Raw genomic sequence first — 21,632 nt, forward strand, 5'->3', positions numbered from 1 at the left:
CCCATATTTTGCCCGGTGTGCAAATATAGCCTTCAGCTGAAGGTTACAACACCGTCATTACCATTCCTCGTCACATGACGAATACCATGTTTGAGTGGCTGAGCAATGATTTTATTCGAAACGAATTACAAATTGTATCATACTCAGAGAAAATGTTATGCAAATGAGCGATTATGTATGTTTGCAATTGATAATTGTTCATCAAATTTATATGCCACAAGAACCACTTATCTTAATAACTAATGTGTTCAAAACACATCTCTCATAAATATTAACAAAAGGCCCTTTAAAATGGCGTTGAAAAGTTCAAATACCAAGACGCGTGCACGCGGGTCCAAACTAGACTTCAGTACACGATCTTCGTTGTGTGAGATCAACCGCTTGCCACATCCGCTGAGCGACAGCTCCTTCCAGCACGGCGTTACAATTAACTTTTACTCTTTGTTTAGCGTTCATGAGCAAATAGTGCAACATTACCTCCAATGCAGCATGACGAATCGGATCGGATCATGCAAAACGTGATCGTATGTATTAAAAACGCTCATTTCTATGCCAACATGTCACACAACTGGGAAGAATTTCAAAAATGCCACACGCTACCAGCAATCCCCGTTTTGCGGGTAGAGAGCATTACAGCACACTCTAATGTGTCATTAAGATAAACTTCCATTTAAAACCGCACACCTATGCTTGCACAGAGGCGGCAGCACCGTATCGAAAAAAAAACCGCGCACATACTTACATCGTATTTATTTGGCCTCATTGTACTTTCTTTCTCGTGGGTTTTGTGTTTGCTTCTTCAATAGTGCAGTACTGGGTGGCGGGGCGCGCAGGTTGCATTCGGCAGGCCGTAGCATAGGACCGCGGGCAAGCAACACACCGTGGCGGAGCGCCTGGTCGACGGCAGGCGGCCGCGATCCTCGCTCGATTGTGAACTGGCGGTGTCGCACCTGCCGCACCACATTGCCGACACACGCGCGCACACACACACAAGGCCGTGGCACGCACGCACGAACGGACGGCCACGCACACACGCAAACAGAAACACACGAATGAAGGATTACATTAACACGTGGACGGTTAGCATCTGGGATTGTGTTGTGCTGCCTTCACACTACACAGACACAAGACACAGTGGATCCTGTGTCCAGCTTAGGAACACATACACACACGCGCGCACACACACACACTCGTAGACACAATCACAGAGCAAGAGAGAAAGCACTTGGCCACCACAATGACACTCTTTTGCACTCCGCAGCTCTCTGCGACTCTCCTCTCCTTCTTCGCTGCCTGTTGCTCAAGGCTGGTCGGTTTGGTTCCAACCGACCGTTCAACGGAGCGCGGCGCCGCGAGGCTCTTCACACGTTTGTTTGCAATTCAAATTCCCCTCGCGGTCGTACAGGGGGCGCTCGGTTTTAAATCGGGTCACCAGGATATACTGGCCCAAGGACTGGCGTTCCGATGCCTTTCACGCTCGGATGCTTGCATTTGCAATTTTAGCACCGTTTTGCTTCCTTCACAAACATTCTTCAAAGAAGATGCCTCTCGCTTCTTCGTCACTTGTCGGCCACAACCTTGGGCGGTTTGGGTGGTATTTTTTTAAGGACCACTGATGCACTCACACAGAAACTTGCACAATATTATTTACGTTTGTAAACTTCACCAAGAACACTAGAGCACTTTTTTCAGTGCAGAATTAGGTACCGTTTCTCTTAAATGTTGCTTCCGCGTTTGAACCGGCAAAATTTGGATTTTCCTTTCTGTTGTTGTTGTTGCTGTTGGTTTTCTCACCTTTCCACTCACTCATTCAGCTGACGTAACACACTATGCGCTGGAAGACGGAGGCACAAAAATTCGTGCAGAGTGCGATTTGAAATTAATAATAGAAACCACAAATCGATAAATCAATTGCAGAGTGTTGTATAATTCGGTACCAGCCCCAGAGAGACGTCCTCCCACCGTACACCGTCCCAGGGTACGGACGAAGCTCGAAACGCGATCTCTACATGGGTTTGGGGGGAAAACACCCGCGGGAAAACTGTCTGTCTGTCTGGTGGGAAGCAGGATGGGAGGAGGGGCACAAAAAGGGACAAACAGGAAACCTGTCGGTTCGTAGCCGAAATACCGATTCCAATATTTAGAACACACCGGAACGGGGGCAAAACAAAATACACAAAGGGGGCAAGAGCGGGGTCACACATGAGTCACACTTACACACGCGAAAGCAACCGTTCCGACACGTGGCATTTGCGTACAACTACAGGTTTGTCCTTTCGGTGTACACAAGTGTGTAGATGGCATTATATAAATCAAGCTCATCACACACACACACACATGCAAAAACGCTCATATGTAGAATCCTTTTTTGCCTGTTTTTCCCTTGCACACAAAAACAAGTTGCAATGTGTTGGACCGAGTTCGGTAGACTTCACCGTTCAAGGATATCCGCGTGCTACATTCTCCTCTAGCAAAACTCTCTTTAATTTACATCCTTTGCTCTTTCGATTTCCCCTTCGAGGGTTTCTTTTGTTTCCTACCGAGACTGAGAGCCCGAGAGAGAGAGAGAGAGAGAGAGAGAAAGAGGAAGAGAGAAAGTATGCAAAAAAATGTAGGGAAAATGCTAATCATATGTGTTCGCAGCTAAACGTAAAAAAGGGGTCATGCCACCACGCGGTTACTACCATTCTATCGGAAATGCCATGTACGTGTGTGTGTGAGTGAGTGTGTATTCGTCCCTTCGTCCTGGCAGGACAAGACGGGACACGGCAGACTTGCCAGGCTGCTGGCAGGTTTGCTGAACTTCGCGCGTGTGTCAACGACAGCAGCATCCGCTACCGCGAGGTGAACAAAATCAAACCAACGGGCAACGGCGCATTATCGGAACATCCCTTTTGCCGAGGACATGGACACACCTGAAAGTATGTGTGTGTGCCTGTGCATGTGTGCATGTGTGTGCTGTGTAAACTGTCATCGCTTCACATTCCGTTTCCTGCTTTCGTCAACTGTTCATTTTCCCAGCATCCTCGGCGTTGTTTGCACAGTACGAGAGAGAAAAAGAAGGGGTCACAGCTCGAACGGAGGGAAACAAACAGGATTGTCTCGGTCGTACGATGTCCTCCTGTAGTGTCGTTAGGAGCTTTCCCCTATCGGTTTTTTTTTGTTTTTAAAATTATTAAAACACAATTAAGAGAGGAAAAATCAACTCTAATTGAAATCATGTTTTCTTACAAAACCCTTTTTTTTACAGATTCTCATTATTGAACATTTCGAAAATCCCATTTTGTGATCGTCCAAAAACCGTTAAATATCCAACACAAATGCAACACATGCCACATGAAAAAGTTCACCAGAAAAGATGTGAACACATTTCCACCCAATTAGCCTGATCGGTTAAGGATAAAGCAGCACACCACAACCTGGCACCAGGAGAGATCGTTTAAAAATCGCTTTCAAAAACGGCTTCCCATCGACGGGGGAGGCCAATCATCATAAAACACGCGTCATCGTCGTCGCCGCCATCGCCTCGCAAATCGATTTCCAAAAAAAAAACACCCCATTCAACGCACTGCAACACGCGGGCAACAAACACTCACAACAGCCACAGACAGTCACAGACCGAAAAGTGCTTAAAAATGTAGCAAAGCAACAAACAAACTTGCGCGAAATGAGAAAAAAAAACGGTGGAAAAGAAAAGTGCCACCAAGCCGCGAAATTCCAGGTAAAAAGTCGAGCAAAATACATACACACACACACAAGGATAAACACACACACACACGTACACTTTTGGGGGGTACGCGAAAGAACATGCGTTTTTTCTTCTCTCTTGTTGGTAGGAGCGCGCGAGGGGGAGCCACTTTCTTCGTCTCCGTTCATTCACCGCGACGGCGGCGGCGGCGGCGGTGGTTCGCTCACTTTAAGGGGCTGCTGTGCGTATATTCTGCTTCTTTTGCTTCCTGTTCCTGCTGCTTGCCAGTTCCCCGCATCACACACGCAGGCAAAAACCGTCAAAAACGCATCGACCCCGCGGGCAAGGTTCGCTAACACGCGGTGCGCACACACATCCTTGCGGAACGCCGTTCGTCTTCTGTCTCGCGAAGGATACAGGATTTGAAGCAACACATACACACACACACGCGCACACACACACACACACACGGCTGTCTGTGTTCTGTGCGTCTCTCTTTCGCTGGGGAACGGGGGAAGAGGTAAGATTTGCCCCCTTTTCTTTTCTTTTCCAATTTTTTTTCCTTAAGGAAACGTTGGCGTCCTGTCGCACCAGACGAGCCACTTACGCGTTTGGGTGCGTATGTGTCAAAAACCTTCTCCGACTGCGGACTCCGCGGTAGACGCACTGTTACTGTCTTCCCCACCGTCGATTGCTTTGATGGTTTACTTTTGTTTTCCTGGGGGATTGATTTGGTTTTTGTGGGTTTGAACTTTTGAAGCCTGAAGCCACGGCAGGATACACACACTGTCGGTACGGCGTAATCTGTGCCACACTTTGTCGCCGACACAACTTTGCTTTTAACAGTGTCCATAAGTTGGTGGGGTGAAACTCAAACCGCCTAGCCTGTTCTGTTCACATTTCTACAAAGTCTATTTTCGTGGCACCACACTTGGTTGGGTTTCAAACTTCACGACAGAGAACCAATGAGGTTGTCACCTAAGCGCTAGCTCTTCCCTAGCGCACACCAAACACCCAGCAACACTTGTCGACAATTCTAAACACCACTAAAAAACAAAAATCACCACAAAACACAGCTTAAAACTCACGTTATTTTTTTATTTCTCCTGGGAACCTTTGCACAGCGCAATGGAAACGATTGGGGCCGTGCGTCCTTTTTCGAAACAGTTTGCGCGATCGCGAAGTCACAAGTGTCATCTGCCACAAACCAGCGGGACGAACCCAAAGCACGCACACCGTCCGGTCGGAAGATTTGAACGCGATTTAAAACGCACGGCACGGATGTCTGGCCGCACTACCCGCCGGAGATTGTGCTGGCCGCTTCGGTACGCTGGGCTTCGGGCCGAACTCGCTCGGTTTAATTGCGGGAGAGGGCAAGCGCGAGACAGAGACAGCGAGCGAGCAAAGGCAAACGCGCACCCGAAGACTGATGGATGGGACAGAGGTGAGCAACCCGTTTAAAGGGATTGTGGTAGGGTGTATACAATAATGGCACAATATGCACAGAACGATAGATGTCTAGACGCTTGATTTATAAACTAAAAATAATAAAGTAATAAAATATAATTAATTAAAATTATTTTTTTTAGTTTATAACACAGCACAGATTTATCAACAATGGTTTTCATGAAAACAATGTTGCTGTACGATAAACAATTGTAAAAAATATACATTTTAATGACCCCATTTGAATTTGCAATAATTTAAATATATCTCTCTTCTTCGGAGCATCGGAGTTCAATCCTACGGCTAAACAAACATAGGAGGATATGTAACTGTTCTCGTACAATTGAGAAAATTCTCTTTTTTATCCAGGGACGGCTTTGCCGTATTGCTTAAAGAAACATCTCATTCAAGGAGGATGATTAAAAATACAATAAATCAAGTACTATTTATTCTTCTTCTTCTTCTTCTTCTTCTTCTTCCTCTTCTTCTTCTTCTTCTTCTTCTTCTTCTTCTTCTTCTTCTTCTTCTTCTTCTTCTTCTTCTTCTTCTTCTTCTTCTTCTTCTTCTATGGCACAACCACTATGATCAGTAAAGGCCTGTCTGTACCACTAGTGGTCTTGGCTTTTAGTGACTTTTTGATTTACCTATAGCAGGATAGTCTGTTCTACTATTCATTCATCAGGTTTCAAACTCAAATATTGCTATTCGAGAGAGCGTTGGTGAGAAATTATCATGTGTAAAAAAAATTTGGAAAATTTGGAATAGAAGATACTTTAAAAAAATAGAAAAACATGCTTAGATACAATATGTGCGAATTCTCAAAAAGGGTAAAATGGTAATGCTTAAAGAATTAAAGAAGCTCTTCAGTAGTGTTGATATGGTAAAAAGCAAAAACTTTAGTATACAACAGGTTAATGGAAAAAATGATAATATTTATTATTATGTCAAACCTTTCTGACATCGACGTTGGAGTTGTCATGCGTGTTGAAAACATTGACCTGAAAAACCCAACATTCCAAGCGTATTGTGTAAAAATCTGTATGCAAATAAACAACACATCTTACAGGATTTTCGAGGATTATATAGACATGTTCAACGAGTTGTAGATTCGTTCCGGCATACAATAGACCCTTCCGAGATATAGAATTGTTCGGAAGTAGGCGTTGGCACGTTCAGCGATTCTGTAGTGCTGTCATTTGTTTTTTTACACATTGTGCCGCAGGGGTTTTTTTCATTCTTTTTCAATTTTTCATTCTTAAAAGTCATAGAAGTAGCTAATATTCATTCCCCAAGCTGTTTAATACATTAATTAGTTAAAACAAGCATATTTTTTTTCGAAAACCATTTGTTTATCTCCTGATGAGAATGATGCAGTCCAAGGGGTACGAAAGTGGCAGCTCTACAGTATAACCGAACATGTCAACGCCTACTTCCGAACAATTCTATATCTCGCTGAAAGAGTCTATTATATGCCTGAACGAATCTACAACTCGCTGAACATGTCTGTATAGGCTGGTATTATTGAATCCGTTCGTAGCGGGAAAAATGCATGAAATCGTTCGTAGCATGAAATTCTAGAGATGGCAACACATTTCTTGAGCCCGGTCCTACAACGCCGCGGTGAATAACTGTAGCAACGATCTAGTACGTTAGGAAAATGAGTGTCGAGACGTACGCCGCCGCTACGAACGGATTCAATAATACCAGCCATAATCTTCGAAAACCCTATAAACAAACCCTTATGCAACCAAGTTGCTCACCCCTGCATATAGAGGGTTGCTTTAGCATAGCCGTTAGAGTGAAGAGTGTGCACCCCGTACGTATGCCTGCCAATGCATTATCACAAGCGAGATAAATCTAGTGTTGCATTAGCTTTCCTTCCCTTTCAAACTGCTGCGATGCTGCCCGAAACCCGAACGCGAGGCTACCGATGGGGGTTGCCGAGCTTCGTGCCACTTTTACATCCCTCCGTAACAGTGTTGCACAAAAAAGCGCAATTCTGCGGTGATTTTACAATCCCCGTCGTTGATGGGTTGTTTGTTGCAAAATAGAGGAATATTTAAACTCTTTGGAATTTGGTAGTATTGTGCAAGCTAAAATCAAATTGTTAATGCCTTCCTTTTAAATAAAAAATTTCAAACGTTGTTAGAAATTATTGAAAGTCTATCATGCCATTAGCATCCTTAAAGTAACATCACCCTTATTTGTATGGAAAGGCAACGTTTACACCAAATTATATGTAGCAAATTTGAAAAGATTGAAAAGAGAAATACAGTGAGATAAGCATTCGAAAGGAAATGTCACCGACCGAGTTGAAATGCTGATCAAAGATCACCCATTTGACCGCATAATATTACAACTCAATTTCCTTTTTTTAATGGTAAACTGAGCAGGCTAAACTGCAATTTGCTTCAAGCACTTCAAGAATGCATAAGTAAACAACCTTGAAATCTCGGAAAAGGACACTCACTGCTGAGCTCAAATCAACAAACCGGTGTTACGGTCGGCAAGAAAAATCCTATTAAATTGATGCACCACAACGCCAAAAATTGATTTAGAACGAAGTGAAAGGTTTTTTGATCGGGTAAAAACATGTGTTTTCGTTTCAGCAAATGAATCCAACGAAACAAACAAACAAAAAACCATTCCACCAAAATTGTAAATTGCAAAACAGCTTATTGAACGGGCTGGCGGCGGCAAACTTTAGCGGCGAGTACAAACATTAAATATTGAACTTTGTTACCGAAAAAAACACACACAAAACAAAAACAAACAAACCAAGCAAGGCAAACGACATGCTTTTTTGATAGCAAAATGCATCCCGAAATTCCGGCAGGCTAATCAATTAGATTTTACGTTTGCAAATTTCACCCCATCACCCCACAATACCCCCCCCCCTCCTCCCCCACATCAACAAATCATCAAAAAGATCGGTGCCGAAAAGTAGACAGCAAAAAAAACAAATAGATGTACACGCCTCACAAAATGATCGTTTTAAAGTAATGGAATTGGTAAATAATGATTCACAATAAACATTACCCGTCGCATCCGAAACAATTAGTACCGGGCGACGCTGCCAGCCCGTGTGGCGGCAAATCAAGCCAAACCCAAAACCGGGGGGCCCCACAGCATGATCTCATTCAGCATGACATCCGCTCGCAAAAGCCACCCGAACGGCATCCGAAATTGAACAAATCAATGAAATCACGGCCACAGATCGCGCCACCAGTACACGAGTACATGATGGTAATTCGCACCGGGCGGCCGTGCACGCGGTCATTCATAATTATCGAAATGACGGCATCGAGCGGTCAGTCAAGTGCCACCGCCCGACAGTTAATCTATTTGCCATATCGGCCGGGGGGGATGGAGGGGAGGGTGGTGGCGGTGTCGCCCAAGAATGCCGTGTCGCCCACCAACGACGACGATATGTCCGTGATTCCGACGCAAAAGGATGATGATGATAGCAGTGCTGGAGGTATAGTGGTTGCTGTGTGTCTGTTTCCGTTTCAGTTTATTTATTTATCCTTCACGAGATAGTTTATTGCACTATCCACCTACCCCCTGGACCATCTTCCCCCTCCAGCCGCAGTCATCCTGGTGTTTGTGGTGTTGGTTGTCTTTCAATTTTCCAAAAAGGCACCTCGTTGACACTCCGCCGCACATAACCAGATCCCAGATCCTTTACCGGACCTGCGGGTGAGACACACACACACATTGCTCTCAGCAGCAAGTAGGTCGCCCCATCGCGGCTCCAGTTACGTGTGTGTGTGTGTGCGCGCATATGGGGGTGGAGGATGAGGAAGGGCAAACTGTTTGAGAATGTGAAATTTTTCTCGATAAAACTTCAACTACCAACCAGGCCCCAGTACGTCACCACGCAGTGGGCTGTCCGCCAGAAAGTCTGGACGGCAAGCGAACTCGTCTTACTCGTCCGTTCTACCGCCCTCCGCAACCCCCTCCCGGGCGGACGGAACACCCCCACACCGTGCGAGGGTGAAGAAGGCCGAGACATTCTTGGGCGAAATTCATTGAATGGAATTGCATTAGAGAAACGCTCATACATCATAAGCAGTACGTGTGTGTGTGTGTGTGCTTGTTGGTGCGTTTATGCGACCAACCAGAGCAACACACGGGTGTGTGCTTGTTATTTCACTTCACTTTTATATATTTGTACTGTATTTGTTGTGCGAAAGCGGGTCTCTCTTGGTGTTTTATTTTTGATTTTTTTTTTATCGTGTGCGGAGTTGAACTTAAGCTCACCCACTATGCCGGTTCGGTGCCAAAAGCGATTCCAGCCCTGGCCCGATGGGGATGACTTTGTTGTGCTGGTGTGCCACACGGCCGGAGACGGAGACGGCCGGGCAAGTTCTATTGCCCGCAAAGCGTTCTGGTTCACCCGAAGAGAAACAACCAACCGCTCCGATGGGGTGGAGTAAGGCTGGGGGGCAAGGGGGAGAAATATGATGCGACATCAAATTATGCAAAACGAAACGAAAAGGGGCCAGCGTGGACGGCGGGGGGTTTGAAGAAAGAAAGCGCAAACTAAACGTACTACGTAAACGAAATCCCATCGCTGTGTCCGACCGCCCACCCAAACCCAATCGTCCGTCCGGCCACGGTTTGCTGCCGGCTTTCCTTCTTCTCGCGTGTCAATAGCACGCAAGAAAAACAGGATGAAAACGAAAGAGCAAAACGGAACCGGGCCGGGCCGCCTTTGGCGTCATAACCATTTCCCGGATCCGGGCCTCCCCTCCGCGGTGTACAATGCAATTTCGCCCGTGGTGCCCTGGATTTTACTTCTTCGAGTGCTGCTGTTGTCGCACGTTGCCGCTTTGAGAATACAAAAAAACCCAAACCGCAACACTTCTGCCGAAGTATAATAAACAAATAAACACACACACAGGGCATCATCCGCTTCAGCTGCCACAGCAGCGCTTTGGCCAGAACTTTTGCCTGCTGCACGTACGGCGGATTCAGCTCGCGCAAACAGCAGAAACGGGATATTCCCCCAAAGGAATGAGGAGAATTTCACTTTGGTCACAGTGGCTTGGTGGGTTTTTTTTTATTTGCGACGTGCTGCTACTGCTGCCCTTTTTGCTGGTGCATCGGTGCAACGTGTGTCCTCAAACGGGAAAACCCCCGCCTAAAGGGCTTCCTGCGGAGGTGGATGATCTCGCACCGTTTCTCGGCATCAGGGTTGTTTTTCTTCCGCACCTTCCAGGCAATGAAAATAACGAACCAAACGGGAGAGGGAGAGAGCTGTACGCGGACGCGAAAGACAAATACGGACAAAAAGTCGTAGCGGTGCAGAGAGAGCGAGTCCTCACAAACAGCGCACGTTGGGTGGTGCATACCCCACAACTTTTCTAGTGCGCTCAAGTGCATGTCAATATGGTTTTTACTTGCGGAACGATCCGTTTCTTGCTAACCACCAAAGGACAACAAAAAACGTTGTCCTGTTTACCGGAGTGTATTTAGAGATTTTAGTCAATCAAAGGATTCCAAATAGGACTTGTGTTTCTTCAGTGGGGGGATTCAAAGAAACTGATTTATGCTGGGACAGTTTTATTTCCTTTTTTACATTACCTCATTTTTGAAAGGAATGGAATTCAATACCATTTTATGGTCGTATGAAAAACGCCCATAATAAAAAGCTCTGAAGAAAGTTGGATATAGATAGGTCTCGAACCAACGACTTGCACTGCAAAGGACCATTCACTTACTCACGCCTCTAGGAGCGCCACCAGCAAACTCAAAGTTAAATGTGCTAACAGTCAAAATGCCAATCAAAAGATTCATCCAGCTCCAACCATTTCCAGTTTTAATTCATCTGTTGTTTTTATATAAACCAGCGTGATGTCACCACCATTCCCCGTATAACCTCACATAATATTTAATCAAAATAAATCATTATTCGACCTACTCCCCCATCGATAAGCCTGCAGCAGTTGCTCGCGATCGACCCCGAACCTTTTGACGTGGCTTAGCATACAGCTCCACAGAATAGCACCATGAATCAAATGCACTCGACGAACTCGCTGCAACAATGTTATTTATTGCATCCAAACACAATCAGCAACGGGGGCCAAGACACACAAACCCGCAAGCCACACCAAGGGGTCCGTGGGGTTGGCATCACAATAAAACAATCCATCGTCGCTGGGCCGCGATCGATGCGCTTCACCAATAGCGCTTATGCAGCAGGATCGGCAGGAGGTCAGCAGCAAACGGTTTGTCGAGGCCTTCGCGATTCGCGCACGATCGGTGGATAATTGTACGCATCCGATCCGATCGAGCTTTACCGATGGGTTGCGGAAATATTTACAAGGATTGAAGATGTTTTATTCTTTTAAGTCCTTCAAAGACGACCAATGTTTCGGGGTTCGGTGTTGAGATAAATAATGCCAAACCATGCAGTGAATTTAAAATCACAAACGTCTTTGCGTCCTTGTCACCGAGGGCACCAACACCTTCCCGAACACAGAAGGCAGACCAACACTCACCCAGGTGACGAATTTCGTCATGACAGCGCAATAAGACGCGTTAGAATGCCCGGAAGTGCACATGTCACTTGTCGCTACTGACACTGACAAAGGTAGCCAAGACCCGCAGGGCAAGGGAAATCCCCGAGCCCGTTCCGGAAGGTGATTTTTGGGCAACTGGAATTTTTTATCACGATCCGCATGCGTGTTGTCATTCCTCGCTGTTAGCTGATGCGACAGTAGGGTTGTGACATGCTCCAATGTTTTTTTGGGTTGAAGACAATTGACCGGCACGCACCAGAATCGCCAAAAGTAGAGGTGAAAGTAGCCATGTTTCCCGAAAAAAAAAGCGTGCTCATTTCACCGATTGATACTACAAAGTAATGTTATTACAACATCTGATAAGGTACCGGTCGAGTGGAAGGCGAGTGGAAGTTTTGAATGCGGCACTAAAGATAACGCGCATAGAAATCATAGAGCTTCGTTCCCAGAAAAGGGAGACAAATGTCTTAAAATTTAAGAGCTCTATAAAATCACACAATTCCTAGGAACTTGATCATTGAACGATGTTGGATTGAAGGCAACAAAACTATTGCATGTTTGGAGCTCATCTGGAGTACGGAGACGACAGATAAAGCAATTATGAGCGATTAATTTCTTTGTCTACCGCATCTCAAAATACTGTGTTGGCTTATTTACGTTTCATTTTGAGCTTATTCTGTCGAATCTGTAAAAAAAATCGTTTCTTTGTCCTTGAGAATTCCTACAGCTCCGTAGAATATGCATTCAGTGTCTATGTCAGTGGCTATTTCGCATGGTCAGAAAAGGTCGACGAAGAACCTCCAAAAACACATTTTTTTGTTATTTTCCATTTTTTTGTTATTTTCCAGCAATGGAATCAACACATCTGATGATGGGTGATAATGGGCAGTGATACACAGACACGCGAGTTACCTCACCGCGATGAGGTGACCTACCCAATTGCCGCCATAAAAAAAAGCCGGTTCAAATCGAAATTAAACCCACACCAACTTGGTTCCTCGTCCTGATTGCCCAACCTTTGCAAGATTTCGTGCGCGTTGTTGCATATTATCGGGCAAGTGAGATGGCTTGGGGATGGCTTTACAAGGCACCATCTCCCGTGTCTGTGTAGTCCGTAGGTCCAAAAACAGCACAGCAGACGGCAGCGCAATACTGGCCAGAATCGTGCGAAAGCAAATGAAGAGCAAATAAATGGGGCAACCCATCCAGATGCTTGCAGCATGATTCACACATTTTAAAAGTGCACCAGCAAGCAACCCACCCATTATTATCGGGAGGGCGGGGACTCTCTTGTCGCACCAAGCTAAAGGTTCACTGCGCACACCGTCTCTGTTTGTGTGTCTCTGTGTACTTCTGAGTGTCTGCATTATTGTGCAGGGCAGTTGAAGTGTCAAAGCCGCAAGCCGCAGAGGGACAGCAGTGGACAGCAGGAGGATAAGGGAACGCAGCGGTGACGACTCGGTGCAACAGATGCAGGGCGCGCGATAAGCGAAGAATGCGGAAATTAATTGAAACAACTCCGTGTATCGGGTTGGACTGGACTACTGGAGCAGTGTTCTTTGCCGGGCGGACGGGGTTTCGCATTTTCGCAGTTACGCTTTCAGCAGAAGTCATCGCTATTACCCCCACTTTCAAATAACGCCTTAAAAGGTAAAGGATCATTTTGAATTTGAATGATTTAAGCAGCAAAGATGTATGATGTTTATCATTTAATTTAACGGACGATTAACTCTGCACAACAGCCGACGAATGGCCCCTTCACTTCCATTCACGATCATTGGAGATGATCCTCACGATCGTCAACGCTTTCCCATTCACTCCCACCCCGTTGTTAGTCTGTTGCGCACCGTATTTTTTTGTGTCTTGGAGTTGGACAACTCTATTGACCAAACCACAACAACGGTCAAATAAAAAGCGAGTCTTGCCTTTTTGTTGGCGCCTTACATACCGGTTTCCGTGTCCAAACGGGACACGGGGGATCCATCGGAATGGAGGCGCGCGAGCGCGCCCGAAACACCGTGCACGGACCTTATCGCTTACACACACTCTCACCTCTCTTTCTCTCGCGATATCTTCACGCCCCTTGCCATAGTCCCCGGGCACGATAAGATTAAGTTATATCAACGCCATCGATGGGTGCTGCTGGCGCTTGGTAGGTCGAGTAGCGTCTACAACGAGAAACCATCGAGCAACACACACACAACCCCCCATTTCCAATACAATCAATGTGTATGCGGGGGTGGTGGGCGCCTCCGAGACCGGGCGTTGGGTTTCTCGGGTCGCGAAAAAAAAAGAAGTTTCGTTCGGTGTTATCTTGGTTGTTTTTCTTTTCCTTTCGATAGGGGCATTTTTGTTGTTATTGCCGTTCGCCGGCAACCTTGTATCGGGGAAGACATACGCAACGAAGACATCCCGACAGACGCGGGCGGGCCCACCAGCTGCAGGAGGAAAAAGTCCCCTTAAAACACATTTATCCTTCAAAGTGATCTTTTTTTTTTTTGTTGCGTTGGTTTGGTTCCTCATGTCGCTCTCGAAAGCTCAGCCTTTTTTGTGTGAGGTTACAATCGCCCTACCTCCTCCCGATACGTTGTGCTTGTACAGAGCGAGGAGGGGCAGGCAAGGGCTCAAGACACACACAGTGTGTGTGTGTTGCGAGACGCCCGCGGAAATGAAATATTAATCGAGCCGGCGCGCCACGAAGGTGGTGGGTGTCAAATTTTGAAACTAATGTTTATTGATTACACACCTCTCCAACTCCCCTTGGGGTAAAGGGGTTCGTGCCAACCTCTTCTTCAACACTTTGGCATCGATATCATAATTGGTGTGTGTGTGTAGATAGGATACGCGTATACGTTACCGGGAAAGATATCCACCGGAGTAAGAAGACGCCGACGACAACGTGCGCGTCTCACACGCCAGACGCAACGCGTACGAAGCAAAAGTTGACAACTATAAATCGAAGCATGCCTTGGCGCCCCTTTTTTACGCTCCCAGGGCCCTGAGGTTTGGTAGGATTCTGATGAGAGGAGGGCAGGGTATACAATTCTCAAAAAAGCCGGAGTTAAAATGTGGGGCGCCACCAGCCGTACCACCACGGTGAGGTTCGTCGTTTGACGTCGAAAGCCTCCCCCATCACGATCATGCCTTTCCGATATGACTGCGGTGGTGTAAATGTCAGCGTGTCTTCCTCTTGGCTGGTGGGTTTTCTTCCCCTCTCTGGCTGTACGAACTTTGTGTGCAATTCATTGTCACATTAAAAAACGATTAAATGCGATGCGTGTGCGCTTCTTGTGTGAGCGTTCGATTTTTTTGGGAGGAGTTTCTTCTTGCGCTCTTTTTTTTTGTAAGCGTCTATTGTCTCTTTGTTACCGACTGGGGTATGTTTCAGCACGTTTGGTGGCCCTTTGAAGGGAAGAACTTTTGCTTTCGGCCGTATTCGGAATTTAGGTCATCGGGAATAACTAGTTACACGTGAAGACAGTTCCGTATTGTGAGAGAATGGCCATACTGACACACTTGAAAAAGTTCCTTGAGCTCAACCGAAGGTGTAAAGTAGAACTTCAGAACCAAATAAATGAAACATAACACTTACCTCATTCCGGACCACTCACAAGTTTGTCGTTGTTTTGTGGAGGGGAGAGAGACAAAACAAATACACTTTGTTAGCTCGTTTTTTTGCAATAAGCAAACTATAAGCAAAGCACGAGTAACTACTACCACCAAATCCCATCACCTCGACCCGAGTACACGGTACAACGCTTTGCGACACTTACCCAACGGCAGCCATTTTGCTTCTACTAACCTCAGCGCTTGTGGCTCGACCAGTCAGCGATTCGCGACCGCGATCGTGCGGCCATATTTCAACGCGCTGTTTTGGATTCTTGCTCATGTCCGCTTAGTTCCTGAAAGACAGCACCTCGTGGACAGCACCAGCAACCAATCAACACCAGATAGGGAATCTTCTAAACAAACAACAACAGCTTGATGGTGTTCCCGGGTGCACGGAGATCCACGTGTTTCCGTGCGGTACGTGTCCTGTGGGAAAACGTCGTGAAACTATCAACAAGAGCGTTATCACACTGCGAACTACTGCGCATTAAAACTGGAGCCCGATAAACGCAAACACCGGAAATACTGGAGTAACGGAACCCTAAACAGTCAGTGTGAGTGTTTTTCGGGCGCTCCGAAGTGAGCTACTGCTACTTCCGAATAACTTCATCAAAACAACCCACTGGATTAAGTGTTTTTGCTTCCAAAATGTCCACCAATGTCCTCCGTGTGGTCCATACGTTAACTCTCCAGGAGCTTCCAGGAGCCTCTTTTTCTTTGTCTGACTGTGTGTGTGTGTGTTTCATCGAACCAACGAATGGCCAGCGACGAACGCTCGGTGCTTCAAGTAACGCCATTGACACCTGCCGCCGCCATCAAGACGCGCCATTCCGTGCGATATCCGCGTGCGGTGGCGCCAGCAACCTCGGATGCTCGCGCGCCCCGTCCAAAGGATGTGTGTTATTTATTGTTCTTCACACCCCCACTCTCTATACCCCCCCCCCCCCCCCCACGGGGTACGTACGTGTGACAAAGCGAAGGTGTGAACCGGTGTGATGGCAAACTTTTCAAGCGATCATCTCCGGGACGGGTGTTCGGACGGGTTGTGTTTTGCACAGGGTTGTGCCGCAGGCCCTCCGAGCCCCACACACTGGGTTGACACTGTGTTGACACACAACCATCGAATGGTAAACAGTGGGTAAAGGAACAACCTGTCCGAAGCAGGGGTGGTAAGGAGGGGCTGCTCTCGACCTGCTAGTGTCCGTGGCGGGTCCGTTACCTCAAGTTAATCAAGTGAAGAATTTGTGTGTGTCAGAGGGCCACCTTCCGAAGTGCTGCAGTGGGTGGAAGAGACCAAAAACAAGTGAGCCTTCGGCGGCTTATCAATATTAATAGAATTTTTGTGCAAAATCATGTCTCTTTGTTTACTACTCACTCTGTTTGCTAGTTAAATACGGCGAAAACCTTGGTGCCACCATGTTCATACACTTTGCCGGGAGGGCAACATCGTTACAACACACACACACGCATTACCAGTAACCACTGTAGCGCGGACCACCACCAGTCGGACCTTAGGCGAAAGGAATCTTCAGGGCAAACATTAACCACCCCCCCCCCCCCCCTCTCCCGAGAGTATCCCTACACGATCGGGCGAGTTGCTGCTGGCACATTCTTCTCCCTGATTGATTGGGTCAACCCGCTGGCGCTGGTGCTGGTGTGTGGAAAGGAATGCTTAACGAAACACACAGCAACACAAAATAAACAGTCCGAGTTCCTCCCGCAAGCACAGGTGACATTTCAAAACGCCGGCAACCGGTGCCTTCAAAAAGCCAAATGCCAATCGTGTGCCCATCCAATTTCCATACATTCCATCATCGTCTTCCAACATGCCGGGTGCCGACAAAAAAAAAAAAAAAGATTCTGATAAACCGTTCCGTTTAACCTGTTTCTGTGTTGGCGCGGCACAGTAAAATGTGTCCCAAGGCACGGAATTTAGATAAAATGTGTTATGAAGCAGCCGATTCATTCATCAACACTCTATATCAACAGAGCTGCCGAGTCCGCAACTGATGAAACTGATCTGTTATGCAAGTAAAAGGGCAATTAACTTCAGATTTAATGACCCGTAATTTATGCTCCCCCTTGTGTAGCCCTAAACGAACGGAAGACACGGGAGAAGTTTGGCAAAAAATAAAAATATAAAAAATACGTCTTCGATAACCGCCTATCTTATCTGCGATCCAATCAGGATTACTTATTTTCTACGTAATGATCGCGTGGCTCGCCACGTCTTGAAAGGCTTTACTTCGTCGTTTTTGGTTCTCTTTCTTACTCAAACGCACATGTGTGTGCAGGTGTGTGTGGGGGAGGGTGGGAATTTATCAGGGTACAGGGCAATAAGCAATGAGTTAAGCTCTACACGCTAATGAGCTGTCTATACCGTTGGTTAAAAGGGAGCTTTAAAAACTGACAAGTTCTTTACCCGCAAAAAAAAGCAACAAAAACCAAGCAACAGACAAAAAAACACACACACTCCCACTTTCTGCCCTCGCAAAAAAGAGGAAGACATTAAATAAATCCGTGCCAAATTATCAAATAAAGAAATTTGTCTCGGTCTAATGTGCCAAACAAATGGATGAAGATCTTGTGGAGCAGTGCTGATCGCTCCAGAGCAAAACAGTTTAATAAATGCACGCGTGGCCTGCTATGATCAAAGCGCATCGTACCGACAAGTCATCGATCCACTTCCAAAACGTTATGTTTTGACATGCTTTGTGAAGCTGCGGCCTCATCCCCCCCTTAAATCACAACAAACTTGCCAAAACTGTCATTAGATTAATGCAAAGCTTCCCAATAACAATTAAACCGAATCGTTCGCTCGATCATTCGTTCGTTCGTTTCTGGTTCAGCAGCACACGGGCACAACAACAAAAAAAACCCTGCCCCCGCAAAGCAGATACTTTCATCCCATTAAACAACCACGGCCCTCATCAATTAGCATCGGTAATCGGCAAATTGTTTTTGGTCTCCCGCCTTTGCGGGTTTTTTGTGTTGCTTGTGCGACGCAACTTGCCGCATTTTGCATGCAGTAACGGTTTGCCAAAAAGAAACGCACACACACGGTTGGATTGTTGAATTAAATCAACGACAAAAAACCCCTACAAAACGCTTCCTTCTGCTCATTCATGCGATGATAGGCGCGTTCGTTTGCAGCTTCCGCGCGGGTACCGTGTTTCTTATCGGAAGTTTATGCATAGTCATTACGATTAGAAGCGTCGCAAAGCTGCAGTAACGAGTTTAGATTAAGTGGTGCCTGCAAACGGTGTGGGCCGGACCTCTATCACGTAGCTAGGAACTAGACGCGCTAGCTGAGATGGAGATGAACGATGTGTGTGATGGGCTTGATTGACACTTTTTTTGGTTTTTTCCTCTCATTTTGATATGAATCGGTACGTGATCGTGTGCCATTTTGCAATGAATTTTTGCCCAAATGTTCAAATGATTGTATTCCACTAAGCCCTAATCGAAGATTTGCCACAAGCATGATGCCACAGACATGACGAAATCATACGACTTCATTCAAATGGTGACAATGTCGGGACGTCCCGATAGTCTATCGGATAGACGTAACGGCACCAACGAGGCAAGGTCTCTTCGCTACATGAACTTTGATTGTATTGTCTATTACTGGTCATTGCGTCATAAAGAGAAGGAAACAGACGGACTTTTGTATAAAATCGTACAATCGATTTCAGGAATTCACGACATTTGAATACAACAGACCTTAATACCATAGAAGCAATTATAGGCAGTATTGGGACTTGGATAAACATGGACATTCCACGGACTTGAATCACCAAATCATGTTTTGTCTTGTCCGTATACACAAACAACGAATGAGTTCAGCTGAAGTAGAGTGACATTGTATGATCAAGATCAAGTTAAAGATGTGATGATCAGTCTCCAAAGTCGTATCTGTAGTCGTATCTAAGCTCCTGTACAAAGCGAAGGTTTTCCAAAATACTCCTCCTCGCAGGAACCTCAAAACAACGACAACCAACTCCTCCTTCAGCGGTAGCCTTGAACCTCATTAGAAGATTATAATTTCTTTCCTAGTCCTACTATCCATCCCTCCTTCCAAACTGCCGAACTCCAATGCAAAGAAAAACACAAAAAAAACCTCAAATTCCAAAGCAACCCACAAAAAACACAACGACAAACAGCTTGAGGCATCTCTGTAACATGGTACTGCCAGTCTGCCACCGAAGACGTTCCCGGAGCCAATTTCAATTGAGTGCAACAAGGAACCCCAAAACGATGGCCAGAAAATACACATACACATAAAAAATTACCAAAAAACCCGATGACACTGGGCCCGTTTCTTCCCTTAAGCAGGTGCCAAGAGGTTTTAGGCTTGTTACGCCGTGTACCTTCATTAGAGCGCATGCTTTTGTTCATAATAAAGTTCACATTTTACAAGTACCGCGGGCAAAAATCGCAAACCGCAGACAGGACCACAGCATCTTCGTACCGAAAGGCGCCTTCCAACCACTCTCCCCGGGCTCTCGATCACATGATCGCATAATTGAATTAAGCTCGTGTCCTATGGCGGTACACCTTGTTAGGCCTGCCGGGTGGGGCAAGCGTCTCTGATTTGCATGCAAAGCTCTCCCTCTCTCTCTCCCTCTCTCTCTTTTGCACCTCTACCAAGAACGGGGTAAAAAGAGGTGAACGAGAAGGGAAAGATTTTATTCAGTATTTATGCACCCCAAAATTCAACACCCCAGGGGATTTGGCAACACAGGAGGAGAATGCAGCAACAGCAACAACAACGAAAAAACCCGGGCCTGCACCACAGATAATCGCAAAAAGGCGCGAGGCGTGGCCCATTAAATTTCAATTTCATGGTCCCCGTGAAGGATCGGAAGCTGGTGCAGGTTCTTTTTTTGCGTGCTCTGCTGTTAGAACCACTGCTAAAGAGGCGGTTGGTTTAGCGTCAAAACAAATGTTTTTCCTTAATCGAGAGACGACGATCGGAGCGGTTTTGGCATCCCCGTTTTGAGCCATGAAATTATTTGCCTACAGTGTATGCAAATGGAAGTTAATACACGGGAAGGCTGCGCAAAGAAGGAATATTAAATCGTCAAACACTGCAACGCGATCGCGCGTGTACCTCAACAAGACTTTTGGGGCTTATTTTGAAGGGCAGTTTTAAGCTCCTATTTAGCACGAAGCTTCGATGTAAAACCGAGACAAATTTCCGGCCTATAAAACGTTTCGCTTAATCTCTCTCGTTAGTGCCATAAATCACGGGTTAAAATCCGGTTCAAATCGCGACCCATCCCTCCACCCATAAAAAAAGAAACCCCTTGGTGGTATAATTCCATGCGCCAACAGATCAAGATGGAATTCCAGACCTGTCAGCGCCCAGGAATGTCAGCTCGGTATGTTGATAATCGGCCCGCCACCGATAATCCCGTATCGCGCGCAGCTGCTCGATGGAATCCTTTTCACCTCACCTCCACACCTCGGTGGCCATCCTTATCACGGCGTGGCCAAGCCCTGCGGCAAAGATGCGCGAAACAATAGTATTGTGTATTGTGTTGCACTGTTTCCTGGAGTTGTCTTCATGCGTCTCACCGGGCCACCGATCATCCGATCCGTCCTCCAATATTACTAATCAATCATTTATTGATCCCGTCCACCTACTGAGGGGGGAGGGGGATGGGGACTTGCAGATAGCACATATCAGAGCAGTGGCCAGTGATGGTTGGACCTGTCAGAAAAGCCCAACGACCCGATTGTAAATCAAAGAAATAGCGAGAAAGTGAGAGCGCAGAAAGATAAACAAATAAAGCACCTGGGGCGGGCAAGCAGGATGTAACCTGCGGGCATGTTTCGCTTCATGTGCATGGCACTATCCCGATCGCGCCGTGTGGTGCCAGGATTAGTTACAATCCCCGCAGGTGGGTGACACATCGGGCACCGGAATATGTTTGCCCACCAACCAGCAGAAAGCGGAAGCAAACAAATTCCACCGAACGAAATACAAATACATGGCCCCGGACGAGTGAGGGAGCGATATGGAAGGGGTGCCGCCACCACATATGCATTTGGGCGCAAGAGAGAGAGAAAGAGAGAGACAGAAGGAGAGAAAGAGAGCGCCCAACAACCGCAACATTCCAGCACTCCGCAGCACGTTTATGTGTGTGATCAGTATGATTGGCAATCTTTGATAAGATTTTTATGGTTCGTCCAGGCTCTCCAAATATAGACCACCAGGCCTGGTGAGCTTGACAAGGGGTCGCAAAGAGTCACCAGGGAGTTCGGGAGGAAGGAAAGGGTAGAGTTTCATTCATGGACTGACCGAATGACTATTTATTTTGGTTGTTGTTGGGGTTTTTTTGTGTTATTGATTTTTT

General features: G+C 46.4%; 1 protein-coding gene across 1 annotated transcript in view; it reads right to left on the bottom strand.

The window, feature by feature from the left end:
* LOC120956551 (translation initiation factor IF-2-like) overlaps nt 1–5,185 on the bottom strand; it is a 64,816-nt gene extending 59,631 nt beyond the window's left edge. The window contains exons 1-2 of the mRNA XM_040378092.2: nt 4,777–5,185; nt 743–1,834 (exon numbers count right to left, since the gene is read on the bottom strand). Coding sequence (XP_040234026.2) covers nt 743–744 — 2 coding nt within the window. The 5' untranslated portion in view covers nt 745–1,834; nt 4,777–5,185. The remainder of the gene's footprint in view (nt 1–742; nt 1,835–4,776) is intronic.
* Between the last annotated feature and the right edge of the window lie 16,447 nt (nt 5,186–21,632).

The sequence above is a fragment of the Anopheles coluzzii genome, chromosome 3 (assembly GCF_943734685.1).
Source record: "Anopheles coluzzii chromosome 3, AcolN3, whole genome shotgun sequence".
In the NCBI taxonomy this organism is placed as follows: Eukaryota; Metazoa; Arthropoda; class Insecta; order Diptera; family Culicidae; genus Anopheles; species Anopheles coluzzii.